The sequence below is a fragment of the Dreissena polymorpha genome, chromosome 1, assembly GCF_020536995.1.
Source record: "Dreissena polymorpha isolate Duluth1 chromosome 1, UMN_Dpol_1.0, whole genome shotgun sequence".
Taxonomy (NCBI): Eukaryota; Metazoa; Mollusca; class Bivalvia; order Myida; family Dreissenidae; genus Dreissena; species Dreissena polymorpha.
This window is the reverse complement of record NC_068355.1, coordinates 87,689,057-87,704,344: the sequence shown is the minus strand read 5'-3', so window position 1 is coordinate 87,704,344 and position 15,288 is coordinate 87,689,057. Positions and strand designations below refer to the sequence as shown.

General features: G+C 35.6%; 1 protein-coding gene across 3 annotated transcripts in view; it reads right to left on the bottom strand.

Annotated features, from left to right (window-relative positions):
• Nucleotides 1–2,121: 2,121 nt before the first annotated feature.
• The window catches only part of LOC127839218 (uncharacterized), a 46,971-nt gene continuing 33,804 nt past the window's right edge, over nucleotides 2,122–15,288 (bottom strand). For 2 of the 3 annotated variants that reach the window (XM_052367504.1, XM_052367511.1), the window contains 3 exons: nucleotides 6,447–6,611; nucleotides 4,406–4,534; nucleotides 2,122–3,648 (listed from right to left, as the gene is read on the bottom strand). In XM_052367504.1, the coding sequence (XP_052223464.1) occupies nucleotides 3,580–3,648; nucleotides 4,406–4,534; nucleotides 6,447–6,611 (363 nt within the window). In that variant the 3' untranslated portion in view covers nucleotides 2,122–3,579. The remainder of the gene's footprint in view (nucleotides 3,649–4,405; nucleotides 4,535–6,446; nucleotides 6,612–15,288) is intronic. The other variant, XM_052367517.1, reaches the window with a different exon arrangement.

The following is a 15,288-nucleotide window of genomic DNA, read 5'->3' as shown; positions in this document are numbered from 1 at the left end:
TATCTCGGAAACAAATGATCCAAATCCAATATAAATTGATATGTTGAATCAATATAGAGTGGACATGCACATCATTTTCATGTTGTTTTGGTCAAATGTTTAGCTTTAGCCCTTTTGAAATTACATGTCATTTTCTAATGGATATTTTTTGTTTCTTGTAAGATCTTTGGAACTAATTTCAAACAAGGATTTTATCAAACTTTCGATGCACTTACCAAGACGAGATGTGCATATTATCAGCCGGGTCTGGTCAGATGATTTTTCACAGAGTTATGGCCCTTTGAAATTTTCCATTAACTGTACATATAGTGCAATTCTTGTTCGGGCTATTTCTCAGCAACTAATGACCGGAATTCAATGAAACTTTATGGGAAGCTTCAGAGTTATGGCCGTTTGAAATTTTATATAAAAAAATTCTTGTCCCCCCAACTACTGTGCCCTCAAGACGATTCCTTTTATCTGAATATATAGTGCAATATTGTGACAAAAAAACAAACTTTGTGGAGCATCACCCATCTCAGAGGGTTTCTTGTTTATTCAGTATCCCTACACTGTTGACATGTTCATATTTTCTCTCCAGTGAGTTTTTAGGTAATTTCTGCTCCTTGATAACTTTCTACACAATTCATACATTGACAAAATGCATAATTGGAGAGCGTTCATCACCGATATTATTGAATTCACCAGACTTTAAAGGTTGGGTGAAAGTTACTAAAAATAGAACTCCACTTTGCTATTCACAGACTCATCTTGATGAGTATTTTAAAGGAACCTTTTCAGCTTTTTGTAAATTGAGAAAATTGTTTCAGATTTGCAAATTTTCGTTGTAGCTATGACATTAGCAAGGAAACAGTAATACTGAGCATTTACTAAGCTAAAAAATATTCATTGTATGGATCGTTTTACGATTAAAAAATTGGAATATTATAAAGCGTTAAAAACACAAAACAAATAATTTGGAGAGTTCTTTTTTATTTAATGCTTTCCGGTGGTTTATAGAGAAATATCAGTGAATTAAAACTGATAATTTCACTGTTTCAAACAGTGAAAATTATCAGTGAGAATTATCGATAATTTTCATTGTTTACTGTGAAATGACGTCATTTTTTTTACGAAATGATGTCATTATCCCAGGAAAATTCGTTAGTTAAACTCTTGAACAATGTTTATAAACTGTGAAAAATGCATTAAATAAAAAGAAAATTTGTTGGATTTGGTGGATTATCGACTTTAATTCACTCGTGATCATAGAAAACATATATTTTCACTCGTGGCTGCGCCACTCGTGAAAATATTATTTTCTATGATCACTCGTGAATTAAAATCGATAATCCACCGGATCCAACAAATATCCTCTATATCATTATATTTTGTGAAATTACGAGGATTGCTCATATACAGTATTAAATAAGCCACTCGCTGTATGAGCACAGATGGGTGGGTGGTTAAAGTGCTTGACGTTTACTCCAAGGGTCAGTGGTTCCTTGTTGAGAATTAATTTTTTTTTTTTTTTTAGCTCGACTATTATAAATGAAATATATATAGTGGAGCTATCCTACTCACCCCAGCGTCTGCATCTGCTTTAGCGTGCAAATGTTTAAGTTTTCGTACTACCCCAAATATTTCCTATGTCCTTTGACATATTGCTTTTATATTTTGCATACTTCTTTACCAACATGACCCCAATCTATAAACAACAGCAGACAACTGTTTCAAGCATTTTAACAGACTTATTTCCCCATTTATACTTAGAATATGCATATTATTGATAAATCTATGTTAAAGTTTGCGTACCACTCCAATTATTTCCTATGTCCTTTGACATATTGCTTTTATATTTTGCATACTTCTTTACCAACATGACCCCCAATCTATAAACAAGAGCAGACAACTGTATCAAGCATTTTGACAGAATTATGGCCCCTTTTATACTTAGATAATTAAACAGTTTGCTTAAATTGCCATAACTTCTTTATCTATAATCACATTTGATTCATACTTCGACAAAACAACACTTACCTGACAAACCATAATGCACTCCACCCAAACCATACCCCCATGCCCCACCCCAGAATCAGCCCCCCCCCCCCCCCCCTCGACAAAAAAAAATAAAAATATATCTTATTTTTGAAAGATCATCTATTAAATGGCCACACAATTTTATTCTTGTTTTTACTGGATCACTATAGTTCCAGTATTTACATTTATGAATTTTAAGCATTTAATACAAACTTCAATACAAGCCAAAATCTGTGAGAAGGGCCCTTTTAGTTTTGCAGAAAGCTCAGTCTGTTCATGCAATCATTCTGTTCGTGTTAAAAATGCGCCAAGTGCCGCCAAAGTCAAAATGTTAAACAAACCATGGTAACAGATTTGACATTAAATTTATAATATGAACAACATAACATTATTAAAACGAATCAGTGATTCAATCGCCATGAAATGAAACCCATCTTTGTTCAATACTTGATTTCTTCAAGGTGTTGTTATTGAAAAATAAAAAAATATTCTTTTTTTTTAAACCCAATGATAGTGTTCCCTACACCTGGGCTCAAGATATTTTAGATTTTCTTCTTAGAAATCATAAATACCAAGAAATGTGTCAATCCATGAATGACTTTGGGGCAAGAAAGGGTTTTAGGGCTGCAATTGCAAATATTCTGGACACAGAATTAAGACTCTAAAGCCTGGTTCACTTATAACGTTCAACATCTCTTTTTCAGGGCTGACATTTTCAAAACACTATGGAAGAAAATCCTACTCCTTACTACTGTAGTTTCATCAAAACTTCTCTCGTACATAGATCCAGACAGAAATATTTTTAAGTAATCGTGGGACTCAAAAATAGGTAATCATTTCAGACAAAGAAGAAGTCACATCCTTTACTATTACGCAATTACTAATTTACAATAACTTGTAAATGCTTTACTGTCTACCATGTTCAGTTGCTAATAAAATTTAAGTCAGAATGGGGGAAAGGAGGGGTGAACACAGACTCCATGATGTCTTATTTTGAAACACTTAAACTGACACAACATCAGTTGTCTATTTGTCTGCAAACATCAGTTGTCTATTTGTCTGCACACATCAGTTGTCTATTCATCTGCAAACATCAGTTGTCTATTTGTCTGCAAACATCAGTTGTCTATTTGTCTGCAAACATTATTTGTCTGCAAACATCAGTTGTCTATTTATCTTAAAACATCAGTTGTCTATTTATCTGCAAACATCAGTTGTCTATTTGTCTGCAAACATCAGTTGTCTATTTGTCTGCAAACATCAGTTGTCTATCTGCAAATATCAGTTGGCTATTTATCTGCAAACATCAGTTGTCTATTTATCTGCAAACATCAGTTGTCTATTGTCTGCAAACATCAGTTGTCTATTTGTCTGCAAACGTCAGTTGTCTATTTGTCTGCAAACATCAGTTGTCTATTTGTCTGCAAACATCAGTTGTCTATCTGTCTGCAAACATCAGTTGTCTATTTATCTGCAAACATCAGTTGTCTATTGTCTGCAAACATCAGTTGTCTATTTGTCTGCAAACATCAGTTGTCTATTTGTCTGCAAATCAGTTGTCTATCTTTCTGCAAACTTCTTCTCTAGGTAAATAACCCAATCTGTGAGGCTGGCTCCAGAGTCTGGAAGCTGAAATGATGACAATGTTTCAAAAGAAAGAAATTAAGGGAAAATTATCTGTTTTATACACAATCTTATTTTTTTTTGGACAATGCTGCCGACACTAAAACAAGATTTTCCTATTTGCAATGCAGGTGGTTATGCATGTAGAATTCAGTACACAAGCCACACTGTTTCAACATGAACCATTCACCATTATTTTTTAAATTATACTAATCATGTCAAGAAATACAAATAAAGACATCATTTCACTATGCACTTAAAAGAAGCGATCATTACCTTCAACTCAAAATAAAGTCATCATTTCACCCTCAACTCAAAATAAAGCCAATATTTCACCCTCAAATCAAAATTAACCAAAGATTCAACTTTCTGGTATAAAATAATTGCAAAAGTAACAATGATTCTGAATTTTTAAAGACAACACGTAGGTAATACAGAAGACAGGCAAGTTGAAATATAGAACTTTAGAAAAAATAGTTTGCAGTTTGTGAAAATGGGCTTCACGCATATGGGTAAAGTGCCATCTCAGATTAGTCTGTGCGGTCTGCACAGGCTTATCAGGGACAACTGTTTTCGCCTTAAGTGGATTTTCATTAAGAAGAGATTTCCTTTGAACGAAAAACTCTATAAAAGTGGAAAGTGTCATGCCTGATAAGGCTGTGCAGACTGCACAGGCTAATAGGGAATGACATTTTACCCGCATGCATTTAGCCCAGTTTTCGCAGAGCAAGGTTCAACTGCCTGCTGTGAATGAAGTGCTTACGTCCGTTAGCTGTAGAGCAGGTGTGTCCTGCAGAGTGATGCCCCTTGTTGCCGGGTAGTCTCGGGGCACGCTGAGGGTCACCATGGCCTTGCCACATCTCCCCACCAGAACACGCAGCTTGCACTCTTCCTATAGAAACCAGTAGAGCTGGGAAAACTGGGCTTAATGCATGTAAGTTAAGTGTTGATCCAGATAAGCCTGTGCAGTCTGCACAGGCTAAATTGCTGCTAATCAGTGATAATCTTGTAAACAAAAATTCAAGTGTCAGTGGAGAGTTTCATCCCTAATTAGACTGTGGGAACTGCACTGGCTAATCTGGGATGAAAGTTAACACACATGCTAAATGTCCAGTTTTCACAGAAAGAGGCTTACAATACAAAACATAATGTAAATTACTAGTGTCCAATCTTAAAACAAACGAGCGATTTCTGAACATCAATGCATTCCCTGCAAACAGGTCAAGAAAACAACATAACAAGTGTCTTTAACTGAAAACATGTTTTCCAGTTTATAATCAAAATGTTTTGTTTTGTTTTCAGAGAGTATACAATATCATATCTTAATTGTTTATTATACTGTATCCATAACACGAGTTTTCAAGAGAGTTGAAAACTTGGTTGATTAGAAAGTAACTTGATAAAATATTGGTAGATGAAATAATTGTCATTATCTTAGTATACTGTACAAGTTTTAATACAAGGTTTATCAGAAGGGGATAATCACGTTATAGTAAAGATGGCGCGACGTCCATGCTGTTTTATACCCTTTATTAATTTTTGGTAATAAGATAATTTTTCCAGCCATATCGTTAAGAAAAGTGATATGCGTTTATTCCATATTAAAATTTGCTAATTGTATCTTGACTATACTTGCTGCAAATTTTCTTAGTGGAGCTGTTATTAGGTCATCCCGCTAAGAAATTTGGCAACGAGTAGTCGAGATTTCGAGCGAATATTAATACGAAACAACTTTCTTGCTCATATGACTGGACAGTGCTTGGCATTAAACAAGATGTGTTTGTGAAACACAATGTCCCCCTATATGATGTTTGACATTGTAGGATGACCTTGACCTTGTGAAGGATGACCTTGACCTTTCACCACTCAAAATGTGCAGCTCCATGAGATACACATGCATGCCAAATATCAAGTTGCTATCTTCAATATTGCAAAAGTATTCATAAAATAAGCCATTTGGGCCACATATATTTGACCTCTGACCTTGAAGGATGACCTTGACTTTGACCTTTCACCACTCAAAATGAGCAGCTCCATGAGATGCACATGCATGCCAAATATTAAGTTGCTATCTTCAATATTGCAAAAGTATTCATAAAATGAGCGATTTTGGCCACATATAATTGACCTCTGACCTTGAAGGATGACCTTGACCTTGACCTTTCACCACTCAAAATGTGCAGCTCCATGAGATGCACATGCATGCCAAATATCAAGTTGCTATCTTCAATATAGCAAAAGTTATTGCAAAATGTTAAAGTTGGCGCAAACAGACAGACAGACCAACAGACAGACAGGGCAAAAACAATATGTCCCCCACTACTATAGTGGGGGACATAAAAATTAATACAAGTAATAAAGGGTATAAAACAGCGAAAAATACCTTTGTTGGCATGGACGTCACCATCTTGAATATCATGTGATTACCCCCTCTGAGTATAACAGCCCACTGCAGGCAGTGTACCTGTATCCAGTCAATGTCAGGCAGTGTACCTGTATCCAGTCAATGTCAGGCAGTGTACCTGTATCCAGTCAATGTCAGTCAGTGTACCTGTATCCAGTCAATGTCAGTCAGTGTACCTGTATCCAGTCAATGGTGTGTGTCAGTGTACCTTTATCCAGTCAATGGCGTTTGTCAGTGTACCTGTATCCAGTCAATGGCGTGTGTCAGTGTACCTGTATCCAGTCAATGGCGTGTGTCAGTGTACCTGTATCCAGTCAATGGAGTGTGTCAGTGTACCTGTATCCAGTCAATGGCATGTGTCAGTGTACCTGTATCCAGTCCATGGCGTGTGTCAGTGTACCTGTATCCAGTCAATGGCGTGTGTCCTGTTGAGCAGATCTATCTCTGACAGGAGTGGATAACAGCGGACCCACTTCTCTCTCACTGCAAGTATCAGGTACGGGACGTCTGTGCACGCCACCTCCTGGTCCACCAAGTCATCTATGTTGAAGAGTTCGTTGTTGATCTGATACAATAAAAGATTTGTGGAGGTTTACTTATAAAGGGATCATAAAACATTTTGAGGTCCTTAATTTTTCACAGATGCAACAAAAATGTCTGAGAGTGTTGCAGTAAAGATTTAACACAATTTAAGAGGCTTGGAGAACCATGAGCCTCTCACCCCCTCTCCAAAAAGAGAGCTATTTTTCACAGGAATAGCACCTGAGAAATCAGGGCGTTACTGGTGCCAATTATATTTAACAAGGGACAAAATTGTCACAAAACCAGGTTTTCAATCAAATATATTTATAACTAGAGCTTTGTCACAGACGTGACGTCAACCCCAATATGCTGCATTGACACAGAATATTTTGCATGCTGTCTTCACAAAACAAGAGAAGCTAATTTATGGCGATTTTTAAGAACTATTATGCCATTATCATTTATGGCCATTTTGACCTTTGAACTCTTGAATTCTTTCCCATGACACACCGTCCAATGACTGTGATCAAAATTACTGTACAGTCATTTTTAAATTTCACAATGAATGACATATTTATTGCCCGGACAAGCTCATTAATGGCCATTTTTGACTTTTGAACTCAAAGTGTGACCTTGACCTTGGAGATATCTACGTAATTTTTTCTTATGACACACCGTCCAATGATTGTGAACAAATGACTTTAAAATCTCACAATAAATGACATAGTTATGGCCCTGACAAGCTCATTTTTTGCCTTTTTTGACATTTGAACTCAAAGTGTGACCTTGACCTTGGAGATATCAAAGTAATTCTTTTGCATGACACACCGTCCAACAATGGTGTACAAATGTGCCAAATGATTTTAAAGTCTCAAAATAAATAACAAAGTTATAGCCCGGACAAGCTCATTTATGAGCATTTTCGGGACAGACCAATTGACCGACCAATCAGTTGCAAAACTGCATTTGCAGCAAAGTAGATAACAGCAGCTGCAAGTGCAAAAACATCTTATTTATGAGCCCTTACCGTAATTACTCTATGTTTTCGGACACTTAAAAATAAAAATAAAAATTCGTGTCCGAAAACTTAGATACAAACAAGATGTGTTGGTGAAACACAATGTCCCCCTATATGACGTTTGACCTTGAAGGATGACCTTGACCTTGTGAAGGATGACCTTGACCTTTCACCACTCAAAATGTGCAGCTCCATGAGATACACATGCATGCCAAATATCAAGTTGCTATCTTCAATATTGCAAAAGTATTCATAAAATAAGCGATTTGGGCCCCATATATTTGACCTCTGACCTTGAATGATGACCTTGACCTTGACCTTTCACCACTCAAAATGTGCAGCTCCATGAGATGCACATGCATGCCAAATATCAAGTTGCTATCTTCAATATTGCAAAAGTATTTATAAAATCAGCGATTTGGGCCACATATATTTGACCTCTGACCTTAAAGGATGACCTTGACCTTGCACCACTCAAAATGTGCAGCTCCATGAGATACACATGCATGCCAAATATCAAGTTGCTATCTTCAATATTGCAAAAGTATTCATAAAATGGGCGATTTTGGCCACATATATTTGACCTCTAACCTTGAAGGATGACCTTGACCTTGACCTTTCACCACTAAAAATGTGCAGCTTCATGAGATACACATGCATGCCAAATATGAAGTTGCTATCTTCAATATAGCAAAAGTTATTGCAAAATGTTTAAGTTGGCGCAAACAGACCAACAGACCAACAGACAGGGCAAAAACAATATGTCCCCCACTACTATAGTGGGGGACATAAAAATATTCACAAAATACAGGTGTCCGAAAACTTAGAGTCCAAAATTGAAGTGTCCAAAAATAGCGTCAATTGTATCAACGAATACCGGTAATAGCACGCGCTTGTAAAATACCATGCCGTATAGTATAAATTAGTTATATATGTTTGCAATGCATTTTTAATAATTTTAAATGCTTAATTTATTTGACAGAAAGTTACTACAAGGTTGTACTTTGACCAACGAGTTCAAAGATGAGCAAGTGATGTACCGATAATCGCTGTTATGAACCTGTAATTAACGCGATAAAAAAGCAATATATGTATTCTTTGTTTGTTCATTTCCAAATATTTGTTGTCTAACACCTTCCATCACATTTTGAAGCGTTTAGTATTTGTCACAGTTATTTTACTGAGAAGCTGTAGTACCATTGCGGTTGATAATTGAACTGTTAATTGGCACTACCCATGGTAATTGTCACAGCGCTTATGCTATCGGGCGAAACAATTGTTTAATACCGGTTTACAAGGTAATTTACACAATAACGCAAATGTAATGGTCCGTTGCCCTCAGGCATGCGCCTGCCATGTTTTATGATGTTAATCTGGTTGTAAAACCCCATGATCGAAGTGTCATTAGATATCAGAAACAGGAGCGACATTTGGTAAAATAGCGCTGGTAAATATACTGTCCGAAAACTTAGAGACATTAATTATGGTCGAAAACCCGTGTGTCCGAAAATTAAGAGTCACGAAAAATAATTATTTTTGCTAAAAAAAGGGGTGTCCGAAAACTTAGAGTGTCCGAAAACATAGAGTAATTACGGTAATTCCATTGATGTGCAAATAAACATTATGTATCCATCTAAAATGGATGATATAGTGGCAAGTGTTAATGTGTAGGAACCAAAACATGTTTGAATTAAGATTTCTTTATAAACACAGGCAATGATATTATGACAAGCATAACCTTGACCTTGAAATGGAGATTGCTTTCTGCTCACAACACACCAAGCATCTCACCATGCTTAATAATTTATTTTAAAATCAACAAGAGATGTGTTTGTCAGAAACACAATGCCCCCTATTGCGCAGCTTTGAAGCCATAAATTTGACCTTTGACCTTGAAGGATGACCTTGACCTTTCACCACTCAAAATGTGCAGCTCCGTGAGATACACATGCATGCCAAATATCAAGTTGCTATCTTCAATATTCAAAAAGTTATTACAAAACTTAAACGTAGGTTAAAGTTTTAGGTAAGAAAAATACAATGATATTTGACATTTGACCTTGAAGGATGACTTTGACCTTGACTTTTCACCACCCAAAATGTGCAGCTCCATGAGATACACATGCATGCCAAATATCAAGTTGCTATCTTTAATATTAAAAAAGTTATCAAACTTTAACCAAGGTTAATGTTTTGGGACACACTGACACAATGACAGACAGACAGGCCAAAAACAATATACCCCCGATCTTTCGATCCGGGGGCATAAAAAGGTAAACAAACATGATACATGTATAAACATATTATGCACAAACAGGGTTAAAGCCTATTACCATGAAATGAAAAACATGTTAATCAATACATATAGATGCAATTTGAAAATGTGCAAAATTGTCATTAAATCTATAGCCTAGTTAGCAAGTAATTTATTATTTTTTAAATGGTACCGCTTTTTAAACCAAAAGTAGGATTTCTAGACGCATACGTCTATTTCGACAAATGCTATTCTTTTTAAGTTTAAAAGCGCAAAAAAGACATTTCTACCTTGTAACCACCAGATATATTCTAATTGGCATAGATAAAATATGTTTCTTCTTTATACTTAAATTTACTATGCCAAATAAGTTATGTGGCTTTAATCATGCATTTATCAACAAATATTAAATACAAAAAAAACTCTAAAATATGAAACGCTAAAAAGTAATAAAAGTAACCTGAAACATTCATTTTAGTTGACTCCTAAACTATCATTGTATTAAGTAACAACAGATAATAACAAACAGAAGCTTTGTGTCCTTCTAGAGAATAACCATATGAATCAACTGGTAATTTAAATGCCAACATTTATAAAATTATAAGGTATTTTTGAAAATTATGACATTATATCAATGGAAGACATATGCGTGACGGAAGAATGCCTCTCATGAATTTTACCTGTATATGTTTTAATTTATTGTTTGCATGCATCTCTCTTTAATTTTGTAATTTATAGCTTATTTTATCATAAGGTAGCTACTTTCATTTGTATAATGTGTACTGTTTATCACACTAATAGAAATTCAATACAAGAGCACACCGCCTTGCCGGTGCAGACCGCTCATTTTTTTTTCTTTTTAAAGGTGAAGGAACCTTTCTCAATTTCAATCACAAAGGAAGGAGGGGTGGAGTGGAGGGAGGTGTATAGTGTGGGGTGTAGTCATTTATTACATTTTCTTCCAAAAATGAAAAAAAAATGCAATTTTGTTTTTTTTTGGGGGGGGGGGGATTTTGGGTGGGATGGTTGGACAGTATTTCAAAATAAAATAATACAAACAAATATTTGTGTTTTTTAACCATGTTTAAAAAAAAATGGGGTGGGGTTGGGTTGGGGGGGGGGGGGCGGGGGTATAGTGTTAGGGTGTGGTGGTTATTCATTAGATGATCTTTAAGGAAAAAAAACACTTTTTGGGGGGGGGATTCCGGGGGGGGGGGGGGGTGGGCTAAATTTTAGCAAAATTTAATAATTTGACATTGAGAGTCAAGGTCATTCAAAGGTCAAGGTAAAATTAAACTTGCCAGGTACAGTACCCTCATGATAGCATGAAAGTATTTGAAGATTGAAAGCAATAGCCTTGATACTTTAGAAGTAAAGTGGATCTAAACAAAAAATTTAACCATATATTCAAAGTTACTAAGTCAAAAAAGGGTCATAATTCCGTAAAAATGACAACCAGAGTTATGCAACTTGTCCTTTACTGTCCCTTTATGATAGTTTGCGAGTGTTCCAAGTATGAAAGCAATATCTATGATACTTTAGGGGTAAAGTGGAAAAATACAAAAGTTAACCAAATTTTCAATTTTCTAAGTATAAAGGGCCAATAATTCCGTCAAAATGCCAGTCAGAGTTACACAACTTTGCCTGCACAGTCCCCTTATGATAGTTAGTAAGTGTTGCAAGTATGAAAGCAATAGCTTTGATACTTTAGGAATAAAGTGGACCTAAACACAAAACTTAACCAAACGCAGACGCCAAGGTGATGACAATAGCTGATATTTATTTTTTTTAAATCGATGAGCTAATAAAACAAGAGATATGTTTGCCAGAAACACAATGCCCCCTAATGCACGGCTATGAATTTATTTATTTGTGACCTTTGACCTGGAAGGATGACCTTGACCTTCCAGCACTCAAAATGTGCAGCTCCATGAGATACACATGCATGCCAAATATCAAGTTGCTATAATATCAAGTTGCTATTATCAATATTGCAAAAGTTATGACCAAGGTTCAAGTTTTGGGACACATACAATGACAGACACATACAATGACAGACAGACAGGCAGACAGGCCAAAAACAATATACCCCCGATCATTCGATCCGGGGGCATAAAAACCCACATAAGATAAACCTAAGCTCTTGAACATGTCTGGTGTTTCTAGTTAAGAACCCATTCCTTATCCAACCTTCTCAAGGGGTAATAATTAACACACAATCATTGATTCCATGTAATTTATCAATATATACAAATCAGGTGACCCAAGGGATATGCAAAGTTTTGATGTCAGAGGCATGATTAGAACAATATTTGATTTGGCCTATATACCATGTTACACATCAAAATATTTTTGCCCCTACCCTTACATTTCAAAGATGGTGTTTTTAGTTATTTACTATATAAGCCTATATAAAATAGGTTTCTGCTGGGGCTTGGCCAGTTTTTATCAAAGTGGCAAAATAATAGCCATGTTTGTACAGAACCACTATAGAATGTTAAACAAATATTTTAAGCCTAACCATTGCAATTCAAGATTAAGATTTTATAGTTATTTTCTATAAGTCTAAAAAAATCATGTGACCTTTAGGGAATGGCCTGCTTTGACCCCAGGGACATGATTTGAAAATCTCTGTGGAGGTCCACTAGTAGATGATATTTAGCACCACATGTCAGCCTAGCAGTTTCGGGGGAAATGAGTTTGTAGTTCTGATTACCTACATATGCAACAGACTGGAACGATATTCCAAACTTTGAAAGAGGTCTGTGACTTTAGAAATAATTCCTGTAAAGTTTCATGAAAATCTTCAAAGCAGTTTAGGAGATGTTGTTTGAAGCAAAGTATTAACAAAATCCTAAGCACAACCCACCACACATGACAACAGGCGCCCGATGGCCACCGACCATAATAGCCCAAAATGGGCTCCTGGTGCTAAGGTGAGCTAAAGATCTTGTGTCTGAAAAGTCATTTTAGTAGACACACACAAGTAACCAAGCTAGTTGGAACAATACAATCATCCAGGTCTTTTGTAAAATATAAGAGGAAAAGATAACATTTCAGTGTTTATTTAACATTAATGGAATTTGTTATTCTACTTAACAAGACCAGAACTATCTCATAATTAAATATGAATACACAAATTTTAGCTGTGATAAATATCAGTATAGATTCACTTAAATTTTACACTGTGGGGTGTTAGCGTATGTTACAATCAGTTATCATGTATAGACAAGTTTAAACCTTAATATACCAAGAGGTTATCAGTTGACACTGTTCAACAAGAGTTTATCAGTTTAAAATGTTCAAAGCTCCTTTAAGTTTGACTAATTAGAGGCTTAAAATTAGTACCACAAATGTGTATTCAATGGAATACTTGTAAACAACATATCTTCAAGTTAATAACAGTGATCAATAACGATTTTAGGTGAAAAAAAGGTCCATAAATCTATTCAGAAAACAGGAAGTAATTTGAAAAACCTTTCAACAAAATGGCGACTGTTTTAAGTTCAGTTCAGAAAAGTTCTGATTTTGTGAAGGACTATAGTTGTGATGCTTGTGAAAGTAAACAGATCGTAGAAACTGCAGAGATGTATTGTGAAACATGTCTTAAGTGTTTTTGTGGAAAATGTATTTATCATCATAGTCAATTATTTGCTAACCATACCACTTATGGGAGAGGAGACATGGACAAATGGCCTCTCACTAAGGAAATGAACAACTTTATTCAGACATGCCAGGCCCACACAGACAAGAAACTAGAAATGTTTTGTGAGGATCATAGTCAGCTGTGCTGCAGCAATTGTGCTTTCCTAAAACACAGGTATTAATCAAAGCGCTGAAGGCACTGTACGTGTTCGCTGTTGTATAAGTTTAGACGCAACTCAGTTTAAAAAATTATGTTATAGCTTTTTATATTGCAAGTTTTATATGAACACAACCCATTCAAATTTATAAAAAGTGTGTCTTAAAACACAGGTCCAGATGTTGTTTTTTTTTTAAATCATTAATAACAAGAAATATCTTTAAAAAAGATATACGGCGTTGATTGTGGTCGATGTTTATGAACGATCAAAAGTTATCTCTATGAGATAAAAAGTAGCGGATGCCTTTTTTCTGCGCAGTTGTTAGCTACATCATAAGCAAATCAATTACGGGGTGTTGCGCCAGATTTCGTGGCTTATTTTGCTTTATGTGATATTATTACTCAGATATCTATATTTACAGAATAGAAAAACACAAGAAACATGAAAATAAACGAGTGCATATAGGTCAGCCGGCAATACTCGAATCTTATTTAATTGCATAATTATAGTATAGCGAATTATTGTGGTCATGCTTAATAAACTGGTCTAAATGGATAAATATTTCTAATTAATTTTATCAAAATTGGTCCTTATCATGCAAATTTTGAAACCATATTAAAAATCGATGATTGACATACCACAATAATATCGCCGAATATCTTTATTTAGTATCTTTCTGATCAAAACAGACTTCAAGTGCACAAAGTTTACGAGACGGCGTTTATATAAAGATTTCTGCAACTGACCGCAAACTGACCTTGATACCTTGCGGATTGGAATGCAATGCATTACAGTCACTACGTTATTGTCAGTTAGACACAATGATCGCAACCCCTTTTGCGAACTTCGGTGATGAACTGTATATAAACTCTGACTTTCACAAAATGACCGCGTATTGACCCGAAATCTCGCGGGTTGAAATGCAATGCAAGTAAGTACTAAATATGACAACATAGCCTTTAGTTAAACGCTTTTGCGCTGGTAATTCTCTGAAAATAAAAGGTGAACGCACAAACTGTATTTATGTCGAAAATTGATTGTAAAACTGTTCTATCTATTGGGCCTTTTCATTAGAGATAAAATTGTTTCATGCAGTAAAACAGTGTTACAAAGACGCGGATATGTTTCCAATGTTCTGGTGTTATACTCAAATCAGCCAATGGAATAAATGAAGTGCATTCATTCGTAGCTAGCCGCGGGAAATTTTATTTGAGTATTATTGGACACTTACAAAGGTCAAGTCAGGGTGAAAAGCTGGCTTATTCAGCTTACGCCGAAAAAAAATAATTTAAGCTTTATTTTGGGAAAACAGGGCTTAATGCATCTGCATTAGTTGTCATCCCAGTACCAGAGACTCTCTTTAAACGAAAAACATTTTAAAATGAGAAAGTTCGTCCTTGATTAGTTTGTGTGCATTGCACAGGCTAATCAGTGTGCACAGGCTAATCTTTTTTGACATGCATTAAGCCCCGTTTTCCCTGAAAGCAGCCAATATGTACAGATTTCAATGATAAACACTAGACTGGCCAATGTCGTCTTACAAGCTGTTAAACCCCATTAGTCATATACACCCACTGCAGTGTACCAGTGGTGAACTATAAACAGGCAGATGTGGTGGTTATCTTTCCTAGCAGATGCTCCTAGC